Below are 13,419 nucleotides of genomic sequence, written 5' to 3'. Positions count from 1 at the left end.
GGTATCAAATTAAATGTGTTTTCTAATTGCTTTTTTTATTTTCTGTATCAGAGAGACAGAGATATCAAGTTAATATAAATTTACAATTTTTCTACCCCATCTTATATTTACCAACTACCAAAAAATGAGTTTCACATATATAATTTTGGCGAAAGATGAATTTAACGTTCATTGTCAGAGAGAGAGAGAGAGGGGACAATGGGATGTTTATTACACTAGTCAACTAAGTTTTAAAATAACGCTTTCTTATTTGTTGGCTTAACAACTTTGGAGACTTTATAAATTTTGATTGGTTGCTTCATAAAGTTGAGTGTTTAAGCGTTGTGACTAGTTGATTTAATCTACAGAAGGGGTAATTTTGTGTATCATCATTGGAGATTTACATCCATTGTCCTCCCCCTTTATTCGCACAATGTTGTTGTAAATAAAAAGATAAACAGTAGGACAGTAATTTACAACATTATTTCTGGGATGACACAACATTGAATTTCAAAACTTTTAATTTGCCGCCAAAATAAAGGACCAATCACGTCAATCATTGTCAAAATACTACTCTATTATTTGATGAATTTTGACATAGTGACACATCATTGGTTAATTTTGGCGGCAAATAATAATTTTCAAAATTCAAAGCTATGTCATCATAAGGTCTTGACCAGTAGCAAAACTTATTTCTTTTGTTGATTTACTAAGGATAAGTTTCTACACGTTTTAAATTAAAATTACTAAAAATTAAACTATTGCATAAACTCAGTTATAGCTTTTATTATTAAGCGAAAATACTACGCAAAAAATTGCGTAATATTTTGTAAAAAAAACCCCGGCATATTACTCTTACATAATAGCCGAGTAAAACACTTGTTTAAGAAAATCTTAACTGCTTAATTATATGTATGGTATGTCTGTCAGATATATAACAAATTATTATACATTATAATCTTGATACAATTGTCCCATTGGGATTAAACAAATACTAGTACACTTTCTATAAAGATTTTTAAATGCATATTTACAGGCTTATATATTTAAATGGAGGGAGTAGCAGAAAAAAGCCTAAAACCATTCAAGGATCCATGTGAAGCTTAACAGCAACACTCAATCGAATACTAGTGAGCGAGATCTTAAGGAACAAAAAACCTTACTACTTTACATAACAGGATTCAAAAATGATGCTGAGCTACTTGTGGAAAAATTTTTTCTGACAGAAAAGTATTTTATAGACAAATTAATCTTTTCTTTACACTTTTATATGATGATATATTATCTTATTTACTACAATTGCTTAATAAATACAATTTAGGATTAATTTCATTTTTTCAGGGAGGTAGGGGAAATTGCAAATTATACTGGTACCCAATATTTTTATAACGATATTATCTCTTTAGCTAACTTGAAAACTTTGAGTTGTGATTGGTTGGATCAAATCTGTAAGTGTCTGAACTTTTCAACAAATAGTTTTAATGTACTGAAGAGGTAATTGTGATTATAGTTATATGGGATGACCTTTTATTTATCGTCCATTGTCTTATCCCTTAAGATCCCTAATAAAGATACAAAAATCTAAGATGAAGAGCGAGATTAAAAGAGATTTGCATATGATTTCTTTATTTCGGGGTTCAGTAGCCGCATCCGATAAATATCATATTAAATGCTTTTAATTAACCCAGGAACAAGTATCATCCGCTGCATGTAAATACAAACCGCAGCCGCAGCAAATTGCGGCTGCCGAACCTGTCATATTTATACCACTCAAAGTTATTGCTATAATTATATATTCATTTTTTGTATAACTTAAGCTCAGGAATGAAAGTAACAAAAAACAACTTTTCGTAGATGTAAAAAATTAATAAGATGTTTCTTTGTCTATCTGTAGCTTTATTTCTCGCTAAATATCTCTATACTGATATGGTTAACCTTTACATTGAACATTCTTTAAGGTACAGAGAAAGTTTATAACTTTGGGGGGAAGGTACCTCCTCTCCCCAAATCCCCCCTTGTCCTTAAAACTAAAATGGGAAGTGGGTGGTTGACCTAACCATCCCCCTTCCCACAAGTGCCCAACAATGCCTCTAGGGGCATTTTTTAAATACGTTAAGATCTTGCTAACAACTTAATATATAAAATATTTTATCATAATCCTAAAACTTAAATACATTATTTTTTATGTTACCCTGTCCCAAAATTTGTGAATCTTCTGATAATCTTAAAACATACATAAGACAGGCTTTTTATTGAGTCGTCTATGCGATTATAGGAATAAAAAGTAAGTTTTTTATTTTTAGTAGCGAAGCTACTTAATCATGAGGAGGGATATTGGGCTCTTTATTACACTAGTCCCATAAACTTTATTTTGATGTTTTCTTTTTCGTTGGCTTAACAACTTTTATGGAATTATGATTAAGTGTCCAAACATTTTAGCAACTAATTGAAATCTACAAAGGGGTAATTTTGTGTATCGTCATAGGGGTTGTACATTAATTTATCGGCAATTGTCATATCCCTTTAGATCCCTGGTACTTAACAAATCTTAGGTGATGAATAAGAGGGAAACTACAGATATCAAACATTATAAGCCATTTCTAATTTTTTGGCAGTAATTAACAATTAATCATTATTTTCTTACCTGGGCGGGAAGTTGGTTTGCTGGCAGTAAAGTTGGCGGCACTGTAGCCGTCGGCGGCTGTCCTACAACCGGCGATGGAGTTACTGTTCCTTGTTTAAAGGTGTGATTTAAAAACTGTTGCTTATAAGTAGACAAATGAAATTTAAAAAAATGTTAAGATATAAATAAATGCATTTAAATAAGGATGACAATATCCATGTCATATGCAATTGCATCTTAGTTAGACGGACAGTCGAAATAAGCTTCGTTAGTAAAAAAAAGAGTAAAGTTAATGCCAAATTTCCTTTTTAGAAGCCCCAAGAAATGACGAATGCATCCATAAGTAGTACAACAAAAAGAGTATATGACATGAAAAGACAACAGATTTTTATCCATTCAAAAAGGTAAAAAGTTTCTGGGCTACTTATAATCAGCTGTTTTTATTCACCCTGTATAGCTTGACCGCTGGCGACTTGTGTGGTTGGTAGGACGTGCTGGGTAGGCGCTGGTTGCCCAACTAGACTTGTATGACCGCCTAAAATAAATTTAAAAACTAAACGGCTAGAACAATATGTCTAAAATTTAAACAGGGTTAAAGCTATTTCCATCTCTCGCATTACTTCTATTTCAAATAACAATTATCCCGAGGGATCTAAATGGATAAGACAATGGACATTCCCAATAATAATAATCAAAATTAACCCTTCTGTAGATTAAGATAATTGGTTTTAAAGTTTTGGCATTGCTAGTTAATAACCAACTACAAAACAGAGCTTACAAAATATATAAAAGTTAGTTTTCTGCGGGCAAATAATGTTCTAAATAATTTGAAAACATTTATTAAATGAAAATACCTTTCTTTGGTTGTTTTTCAACTGACTTTTTCTCACCAACAAGAACATCTTTCCCGCCCATCTTAGAGGTCAAATCGTTTCTGTGACCTCTGATCTTGGAGGTCAGGTCGTTCCTGTGACCTTGGGCAGCCACTGTGGAGGACAGGACGTCCAGGTTTAGCTTCTGGTGCCCAGATTTCCAGGGGGCTATCAGAGTTTTCGTCGGGGATTCAGTCTAAAAAGTAAAAATGCATTTACTATTAAAAATCACTTCATAATCAGTTCTAAAAGTCTAAAGGTCCATTTAAACAATTGGAAAACTTTTCGACAACACTATTTATATGATTAATTATATGATTTTTGGAATAATGATTCCAGGGGCAGCAAAGCCTCTCTAGAAAACCTAATGTAAGTATGTTCTGTATTTCATCAATTTTGCAACAAATTTAAAAACAACTTGGTTTAAACTAATATTAAATATCTGCTTTAAGTTCTGACACTCTTTAAGTGACAATGTTCGTATGTCATACTTTCTTCGCTTTTGTGTATGTTGTTAACCTTGTTTTAAAGTTAACGACTCCTATCCCTTTTTAGTGTACATCTATTGCTGTTATACCTCTATTGTAAACTAAATGTACGTTGATCGAATGCACTTTGTGAAATAAATTGAGAAACTTTTACACAAGTTTTTACTCTTGTACTTAAATTCTTCAAAGTTTTTTCTTAATTCTAAAATTAAAATATTTGTTACTAAGGAATTCTAACAATTCTATCAGCGCATTCTATGATAAAAGTAATAAGGTTTAATGTCTGTCCTTGCTAACCACTGTCTTCCTTCTTAGTTCAGGAAGGCTTTAGAAAGGTGTATAGCTGTTTAAAAACTACCATACCTAAGAGGCTAAGGGCCAATCCGATAGTTTTATAAAAATAAAGCAACGTCTAATAGAACAATAAATCTTCGAATACAAAATTTTACTTGAATTTTTTTTTAATGTTATTTCATCTTTGAGCGGGAAAAATATTTGATTTTGATCAATATGAAGCATGTTTGTTTGTGTTTTCATTCAGGGATATAAAGGGATAAGACAATTTCCGATACATTTATGTTTAACCCCCAATAATGATTAACAAAATTACCCCTTCTGCAGATTACATTTAGTGGTTGAAACGTTCTGACACTCATCTTACAGAACCAACCAAAGAAAATTCAATAAAAGTCCCCAAAGTTGATAAGCCAACTAATAAGACAATAATAATTTAGGGACTAGTGTAATAAACAGCCCAATGTCCCCTCCCTCCTAGTCTATTGGTTAACCAATCTCAACTTATTCGTGAAACCTAGTTCATTTTAACTTGTTTAAATTAACACTTTTTTGTGTGTGTGTTGTGATAAACTTGATGAACAACAAAAATGACGCAACCATAATACAGAAAATTTTACGACCAAAAAACAAGATTTTTTTTCTGATTACATCATAAAAAGATGCGCTTATGATGCCGCGTTTTTAAACACATTGTTAAAAAATGTAAAAGTGTTTTTTTTATATGTCCGAAATAATCCTTTCTCATAAAGAATAAAAAAATTAAAGATAGTTAAGAAAAAGAATTTTTTTTTTTTTTTGGGGGGGGGGGTGTTTTTTTGGAGGATTTCCCTTTCAGAAAATAGTTATAAACCTTCCATGGATCTATATGAAGCTTCAATGTAAAGGATAACCACAGGTGTTAGCGAAACACTTCGATACAAACCGACATCCTGTTTATATGAGGCATATTTTGTAACTTGTGAACATAATTGATTATTTCATGAGCAATGTAAAACATTATTTTTATTATAAATTGTATAAAAAATAAATATATCTAATAAAATTGTAAATAAATAATTTGGTAGCGTCGATGCTACTCTTTCTTTCATCTGTCCGTATGTTTGTCTATCGTAAAATATAAAAAGTATTTTTCTGTTGTCCGTATCTTAATTTTTTTATACCTATGAACCGATTGGGTTTTCCATTTTAGGAAGCTTCACATTGGGCCTAGGATGGTTTTAGGCTAATTTATATCTCAGATTCAAGTCTTGTATTGGTTTTAGACTATTTTTCTACCCTTCCCCTAGATGTTCGAGCCTAAACCGCTGATTTTTACGGGATATAATTTTCTTATGTAAATTGCTATAATTTTACTAAGACCAGTAAGCATTGTTGCATATATTCTTTAACTTAATTCGCCTGTATGTCATTGTCCGTTTATCATTCCCTCGACGTAATAAATAACCGTTCTTTTAGATTATATTCTACTCTTTAAGCCACAATGTCCGTCTGTAAGTTAGCTTGGCATAATTTAATTATTTTATAGCTTTACTTCTGGATGTTTACATCCTTGTTTTCTTTACTAGTTTAGTCACGAAAAGTGGAAAATAATAAAGATTTAGCTTTTTAGATATTTTTACAAAATAACATTTCTAGCGAAGCTACCTTATAAATCTTTGTGTCGGTATATCTGTAGAGTATCCTACTCTTATTTAGGAGTCTGCGCCCCTAGCAACATGTGAAGCTTACTTATAATTGATAGTACAATCTATTCAAAAGTTGTTTATATCTCAAGCAACAGACAAAACAACCTTAATACCTTACAACTTAATAGGTGGCCAGCTAAAATACCCTTACTCTCACGAAAAAAGCATACTATCTAAAATAGCAGAAGATTTTCCTTAATAAATGTTTTGTCCTCTAGACCAATACAGACAGACCGACAGACAAAGTTAGTATTAGTATAGAAACTCATTGGCCAACAGAATATTCAGAATAATAATCCTAGAAAAATTAATCGTCTATCTTAAAAAGTAGCAGAGTATTTCATTTGTCCCCCATAAGAAAGCCTGACAAAGTGTGTTAAAAAGTAGATACGCTCATAATGATAAAGATAAAAGGAAACCCTTTATTTTCCCTAGATTATTAGTATTATTTTGTTGTGTTATATTGCAAACTATTTTTGCAATAGAGTATCATTTTATACACATTTATAGGATATAACATTTATTGATCTAAAAATCTAAATCGCTAAGAAGGAGATAATGATCTAACCGCTTTTTCAGTATGGCTTCGAAACTGATTTATATCCACAGGATTAGAACCTGTTCTCAGCCATACTGAAAAATCAAGTATAGCATCGTAAAACAGAAATTTTCCACGAATAAAAATCATAAGATCAATTTTGTTAGCCGTCTTTGGCCACAAAACTATCTCTAATCAATTTTTCATTTTAATATCCGCGGAAAGCTGTCTCAACGGGTCTGGCTGGGAAGTGTCTTTAGATTGGAAGGACTGATCGAGAGAGTATTTGGGACAATAAATATATTATTGTTAGAAATATGGAATAGGTTATCTATTCTGTTATTCTATATAATAATTTTTGTTGTTGTGAAGGTATTATGATAATACAACAATATAATTTGCAATTTAATACAAGGATAACAACATACATAAAAGCGAAGCAAATTAGTCCCAACATTGCTTAATTACAGGAAGCTTATTAAGGACCCAGGTCCCATAATGTACAAAGTTTGCGTAAAAATAGTAAAGAGATTAAAATAAAAATCATCGCACAAATTTTAAAATCAATAGGACGATTCTTAAATCAGCATACCTTTTCAACTCTGAATGTAGAGAATTTTGGCTTTTATTGAAATTGAGACGGGTTGAGCCGGTTTTTGGACAAAGAAATTCCTACTACTCATACGTTATGTGTCACACACTTTTATTTCAAGAGCACATGCGATTATTAACGTCTCTAGTATGACCCAGTGCAAACCCGACAAGTCCCCAAACAACAAATGCAAATGATTTACCTTGGCCTCAGAGCTCTTTCTCTTCTTACTTCCGACTCCGCCCATATCTTCTGATTGAACTCCACCCACTGAAAATATAATTGAGATCTTAAGAAAAATAATGTTTCAGAAAATGAATTAAGTAAGTGGTAGTTCTTCCTTGGTGTATTTGTTTCTTTAGGTCAGGTTAAGTAAAATAGCACTTGGTAGCCTAACTTTATTATGGCACCGCAAATATACATATGTATTGTAAGGGTTAGGCGTATGAAAAACACTCTTTTATTTTCAATTTATTTTAATATGAGGAGGAGGGCCGGTTCTGTGCTCGATTAGGCACTTTTAAGGAAACCGCCATAAAGCTATCAAAACACATAAATCTATCAAGTGGTCGGGCAGCTGAAATAGGTATTTATCGCATAGTACAATGGACAGTTTTCTGCGGATGTTAAAATGAATAATAATAAGATTAAAACCAGTTTTATTAGCCCAGAAATGGCCGAAGGCACGGCCTAACAAAACTAGTATTAATATCATGATTATTAATATTGGTGGAACATTGTCTGTAATATGATGCTAAACATGGCTGCGAAACAGCGGATATTAATCGGTTTCGAATCCATACTGGAAATAAAAGTTTACCTGTCTGTTCTTTACCATCCTTGGAGCTGGATTTACTGTGTGAGGCTGCAGCTAGTCCAGTCACACCAGATTTCTTACCACCAGAACTTTTACGGAACCTAAAAAAAAATAAAAATAAAAATTGGTATTGTATCTAAAATAACATTATCCTAAACGTTTTTTGTCTCTCTCCATTTCACAGAGAACCTAGGTTGTTTTTTGTCATTTCTCCTCCTTCATATGAGTTAGGGATTATGTTGGTATCTAAAATATCATACGTAAGCTGCTAAACTACTTATAGACAGAGAACTTTAAGGATACGACAATGGATGATATATTGATGATAAATAAAAATCACACAGTGGATTATCCTCATTGGTTGAAAAGGTTTGACACTATAAAGATTTTAAAAAATTACCAAAAGTTAAGTCAACAAACGAGAAATCATTTTTATAAACTTTAGATAGCAATATAATTATCCAATGTCCCCTCCCTCTTCCTTGACCTAAGAACACACTTGTCCTTGTTAAATGTAATTTTAATTAAATAAAATTTATGAGTTAAAAACTTGTATAAAGGGTGGATTATGGATTAAAATGCAATAGCTCATGGTTGACAAATATAGTTTTGTTTTAAATGCTTTTTAACGAAATAACAATTGTTTATTTTTTGATGAATTTTGCTGTACATTATATCCTTACTAGAGGCGGCATTCTAAAATTATCCCGCTATTGGCTAGATTGAATATTAATCTTTTTCTTACATTGTCTTTTCCCCTACTATTAACCTTTTTCTTTCATTGTATTTTTGTTTCAAATTATCGTCCTGAAAGGGTAAAATGTTTAGTTAAATGTAAAATTTTAGTTTAATATCTGAACACATTATGGAGGCGTCGCTAGTATCAAATTTTTTTAAAACTAAGTTTTCTTTGATTTACTATTTTATAAATTTAATTTTTTTTTATTTTATGAATAGAAATTTAATACTTTAATATAATTCAAATAGCAACATGAAATAAAAAAAATGAATTTATTCTTCATAGGGTAAAAATAATGGGTCTTATTGTTCTGGTCAATGAGAGTTTATTAAGGATTATTGGAGCACTATGAGTTTTAAACGCTTATCAATTGGAAAACTTGAGCTCATTTATAGACATTTATTTCCTATATAGATCTGTCATAGATCTTGATGCAATCCAGCAGGCCATTTTGTAAATGTTAAAAATTGGAAGATTTCATTAAATAAAAGTAGTTGCAGATATAGTATAGAATAATAACAGGATGTCGGTTTGTCTGTCTGTACCAAAGGATCTCGCTAACCGCTGATTTTTTTTACTTTTCTTTTTTAATCTAAAAAAAACATTGGGTCATGAAATTCAACTCTTCCCTCAAGTTCCCCTAGAGGCCTCTAGTGGCGTAGCCGCTAGTTTTTAAATAAAATAGTTCAGCTTGTAAATTTGAACTTATTTTCTCGCATAAAACAAAAAAAAACGAAATGTTGACTGCAATACATAATAAGTTTTTAGCTTTTAATATTGCACTTAATTTTGACATCCATGGTTTACATATCTGGTTAGCTAGAAACACACTCCTTTAAGCTGAGACGGGGAGCCATAACAAAAGACTTAACATCATGCATTAAAAGTTTTATAAGCATAGGACAATACTTTCTATAAGAAGCGCAGAAATGGGTTTCCATAAAGTTATTGATTGATTTAAGCGCAGACAATAGAAGAAAATACCTCGTAGGATTTAAACAGAGTATACAACTATTTATTTAGTTATTTCGCTTTTGTTGGTTCGCCTTTTTAGAAGAAAAATAAATAATATTAAATCGTTTTTCTATATATTAATTAATGCACCTTTTTAGAGCTTTATACATTATACAAATGGCTAAAATAATTACTTAAAAAATTTGAATTCAATAAATCAATCAATCATATTATTATTTAATTCATTCAAATAGAAAACTTTAAGGATTTTTCAGTTTCATAGATATTAATTAGATATCCAACAATAAATCAGCAAAATACGATTTTGGTATTGGAAGTTCTTCAAGTTATTTTGAGTTACGCCAGTTATTGGGCGAAGACAATTAACTACTCATTGATACTCAAAGTTTAAAAAAAAACTGACTTGGCTTTAAAACTTTGGGTACCTTTATGCAATCTGCATTCGTTGGTTCAAACTAACAGTGTACAAACTTTTAAACCATTAATCTCAATCTATAGAAGGGGTTATTTTGTTTATTAATAATGTTGTTTAGGGCTCCACATCCCCTTAAATTAAGACTCCCACTATCGAATGCAATTCTAATAGCTATGTATATATTTATATTTACATTTAGTCAGAGGGATAAGACAATGACGGATATTTAGTGTAAATCCAAAGATTATGAACAAAATTAAATAAGTATTATTGGTTGAAAAGTTTGAAACAATTCAAAATATCACTGAATAAAAAAAATAATTGTGGTTTCTTATACCTTCATATATGTACATAATTTAATATGGACTAAAGAACATACATTTTTTCAAATATATAAAGACAACATATGTGTAAACCTAAGAGAAAAAACTAAATATTCTTTTTCAAAGGAGAAAAACAAAAAGCGGTTTTTCTTGGATGTAATAAACCTTGTTGTATTATTATATGTTATAGAAATTGATAAATTAACAAAGATTGCAATGCTTTAGTAACAAAACTTTTCTTTAATTCCCTTTCTATACGTCTGCTTGTAATACTTTGGGGAAATGTGGTTCTATAGACTGATTTAGTGATTTTCTACCATTTTTCTTTTTCTACCTCTTTTTAATGGCCACTGAACATTCTCTCTGGATTACTATGTCCGTTTGTTCATTCGTGATTAATTGTTCTTTGCTACTTATGGAATTTTCCAGCTTATACTAACAACGAATTTAATATTTTAAAATCACGAAACCTAAACGCTATTTTCAGCTGTAGTTAAAGTTGTAAAGTTGACGACCTTTTTATCTACCCCCAAATAACCATTTAGATTTATTTGGCTATACCTTATTACTGGATTTTTTCATCCTTGTCTTGATAACGGGGGATAATTTTAACAATTCTTCTATCTTTCTTTTCTCCCTCTTTCTTGTATATATGAAATGACTATTTTTTCTCTCTATGTATAGTGCAATGCAAAAACAATATTGAAAATCATCATGCCCAACACTAGGAAAAACATTTAAGTTTAAAACCAAGAAGCAAAAGGGGGTAGGTTTCAGGAAGTCTAAGGTGGGGGGTAAAGGGGTGTTCATCCCCTCCAATTTTTTTAAAGCTCTTAAGGGGTATTATACCCCCCCCCCAAAAAAAAAAAAACTTGTGAAACCACTAAAAAAATAACGTTTATAAAATGTTGTATTTATATTTTTGTATTATCTGATCTGGATCCAACACAAATATATTGATATCATGAATATAGTGAAATGAAAATGAATAGACTTAGTTGCTATCGTAAGCTTTGATAATAAATCTGCATTTTAAAAATCTGTCAACACAAAAAAAAATTATTTCTAGGCTTAATTAACAATGATTATTGTATTTTTTAAATTATTTACACTTACTTCGGGTTATTTAAAGAAAAACCTATCAAAAAGATTTGGTTTTATTCATTGTGATATGAACTACTAGCGGTTTCGTATCTAGTATATAGGGGAATGTAAGCAGTAAAAAACAAACAGAAAATTTGGGTTTATATATAAAATGGCCTAAAACTATCCAGGGACCTATGTAAAACTTTCTGAAAAAAAGAGAACATGTTCAATTCGGAAATTTAACTGTGGACCAAAAAAATCACTATAAAATTATTGGTCAATTGGTATATCCTTTTAATCTGTGAAAAACATGCTATGCATGTTTACCAATCTATCTTGTCAATGTTTATTCATCCCTACAAATATTTAGGAGGAGAAAATAGCCAATTTCAAACCCCCACCCCCTCCCAAAAAAAGAAAACGGTAGGTAACAATCAGAAAACATCTAGTCAAACAAAAACAAACTAAGAGCAAAGAATCTATTATTTATCTAAGTGTATATTTTGCTTTTTTAAGATATAACTGTAACTTTGCGGGGACACTTGTTTATCTATTTGAATATGATATGCATGCAAGAGAACTAAAGCTTAGTAAAGCACCAGCTATTGACAGAATCCTTATAATAAAGTAACAGGATGTTTGTTTGTTTGTTTGTCTGTCTGTACCGAAGGATCTAGCTAATTGCAGAGATCAGGTTTTCCTTTACAGGGTAGCTTCTCATAGGTCCTGGGAAGGTTTTAAACTATTTAATTTTAGATTAAAGTCTCCACCCACGCCATATTATAGGCCCCTAGAGGCTTCTAGGGGCGTATATAGCCGCTAGTAGTACATATTATAGGAATTGGCAATTCTGTACTTGGATGCCTAAGCATAAACAAAATAACATTTCTATAAATTTCGTAAAACACTCTAGGTACTAAGAGGGGTGGGGTTAACATCCCATATGCTCAATATCAGGAATTGGAAACGTATGGTTTAAAGTGTAGCTACGCTACTTAATAAAATTGTGATTCATTTCTTGTTATTTCTGCTGGACAGGAAAGGATGTTCCAGCAAGCAAACCCAAAAAATAGCGTAGAAGATTTAGATTCTTTGATAAAAAAGAAAGGGATATAGTCCCTTTCGTGGCAACGCCCATTGAAGGTATATTCGTCGTATTTTTAAATGGCTTTTGAAACGTTATTTTTTAGGTTAGGTGATTGTCCCGCAGGGTTAGGCAATTAGCCACGCAGAGTTAGAGCCGACAGCAGGGGCTAGAAATAGGAGAAAAGCTACTGTGAAAATACGAAGAAACGCCCCGTAAGGGTCGTTGCCACGAAAAAGACTATACCCAAAGAAAGGCATTAAGGGGGGGGGAAGTTCTGCCACTTTCGCGTAAACAGTGTGCAGTGGACTAGGTATTGATTTTAGATTATAGGTTATTTAGGATAAAAGTTTACTTTTGGGTATTAGTTCACGTATATTTAATCATTTTTTGAATAGGTCTCCAGGTTCAGGTGCTGCAGGCTGGAAGGTCGTTTCTGGACAGGTAAAAAAATTAAAAAATTGTTGTATGAAGAGTTAGAGAGCAACTTATAAAACAAAATATGCTTCTTTTTGAATGTTATTAACATATCTGCAGAAAAAATTAAATTCGGCCTCCAGGTTCAGGTGCTGCAGGCCTCCAGGTACACTCTGGACAGGTAAAAATTAAGTTTTCTTATTTGAAGAGTTAGAGGTACACTTATTTAACCAAATATGCATCTTTATGGATGTTATCATCATATTTGCAGAAAAATTTAAAATCGGCCTCCAGGTTCAGGTGCTGCAGGCCTCCAGGTACACTCTGGACAGGTAAAAATTAAAATTTCTTATTTGAAGAGTTTGATGTACACTTATTTAACCAAATATGCATCTTTTTGGATGTTATTACCATATTTGAAGAAAAAATGACAATCGGCCTCCAGGTTCAGGTGCTGCAGGCCTCCAGGTACACTCTGGACAGGTAAAA

The 13,419-nt window shown here is 31.7% G+C and overlaps 1 protein-coding gene across 1 annotated transcript in view; it reads right to left on the bottom strand.

Moving 5' to 3' along the window:
- The window catches only part of Hers (Histone gene-specific Epigenetic Repressor in late S phase), a 142,703-nt gene that overhangs the window by 37,912 nt on the left and 91,372 nt on the right, over window positions 1–13,419 (bottom strand). Inside the window, exons 10-14 of the mRNA XM_080171013.1 lie at window positions 7,895–7,992; window positions 7,277–7,344; window positions 3,457–3,670; window positions 3,051–3,137; window positions 2,624–2,712 (exon numbers count right to left, since the gene is read on the bottom strand). Coding sequence (XP_080027139.1) covers window positions 2,624–2,712; window positions 3,051–3,137; window positions 3,457–3,670; window positions 7,277–7,344; window positions 7,895–7,992 — 556 coding nt within the window. The remainder of the gene's footprint in view (window positions 1–2,623; window positions 2,713–3,050; window positions 3,138–3,456; window positions 3,671–7,276; window positions 7,345–7,894; window positions 7,993–13,419) is intronic.

This window comes from Acartia tonsa, chromosome 9 (assembly GCF_053477335.1).
Source record: "Acartia tonsa isolate MP-2025a chromosome 9, ASM5347733v1, whole genome shotgun sequence".
Taxonomy (NCBI): Eukaryota; Metazoa; Arthropoda; class Copepoda; order Calanoida; family Acartiidae; genus Acartia; species Acartia tonsa.
This window is presented reverse-complemented; position numbering and strand designations above follow the sequence as displayed.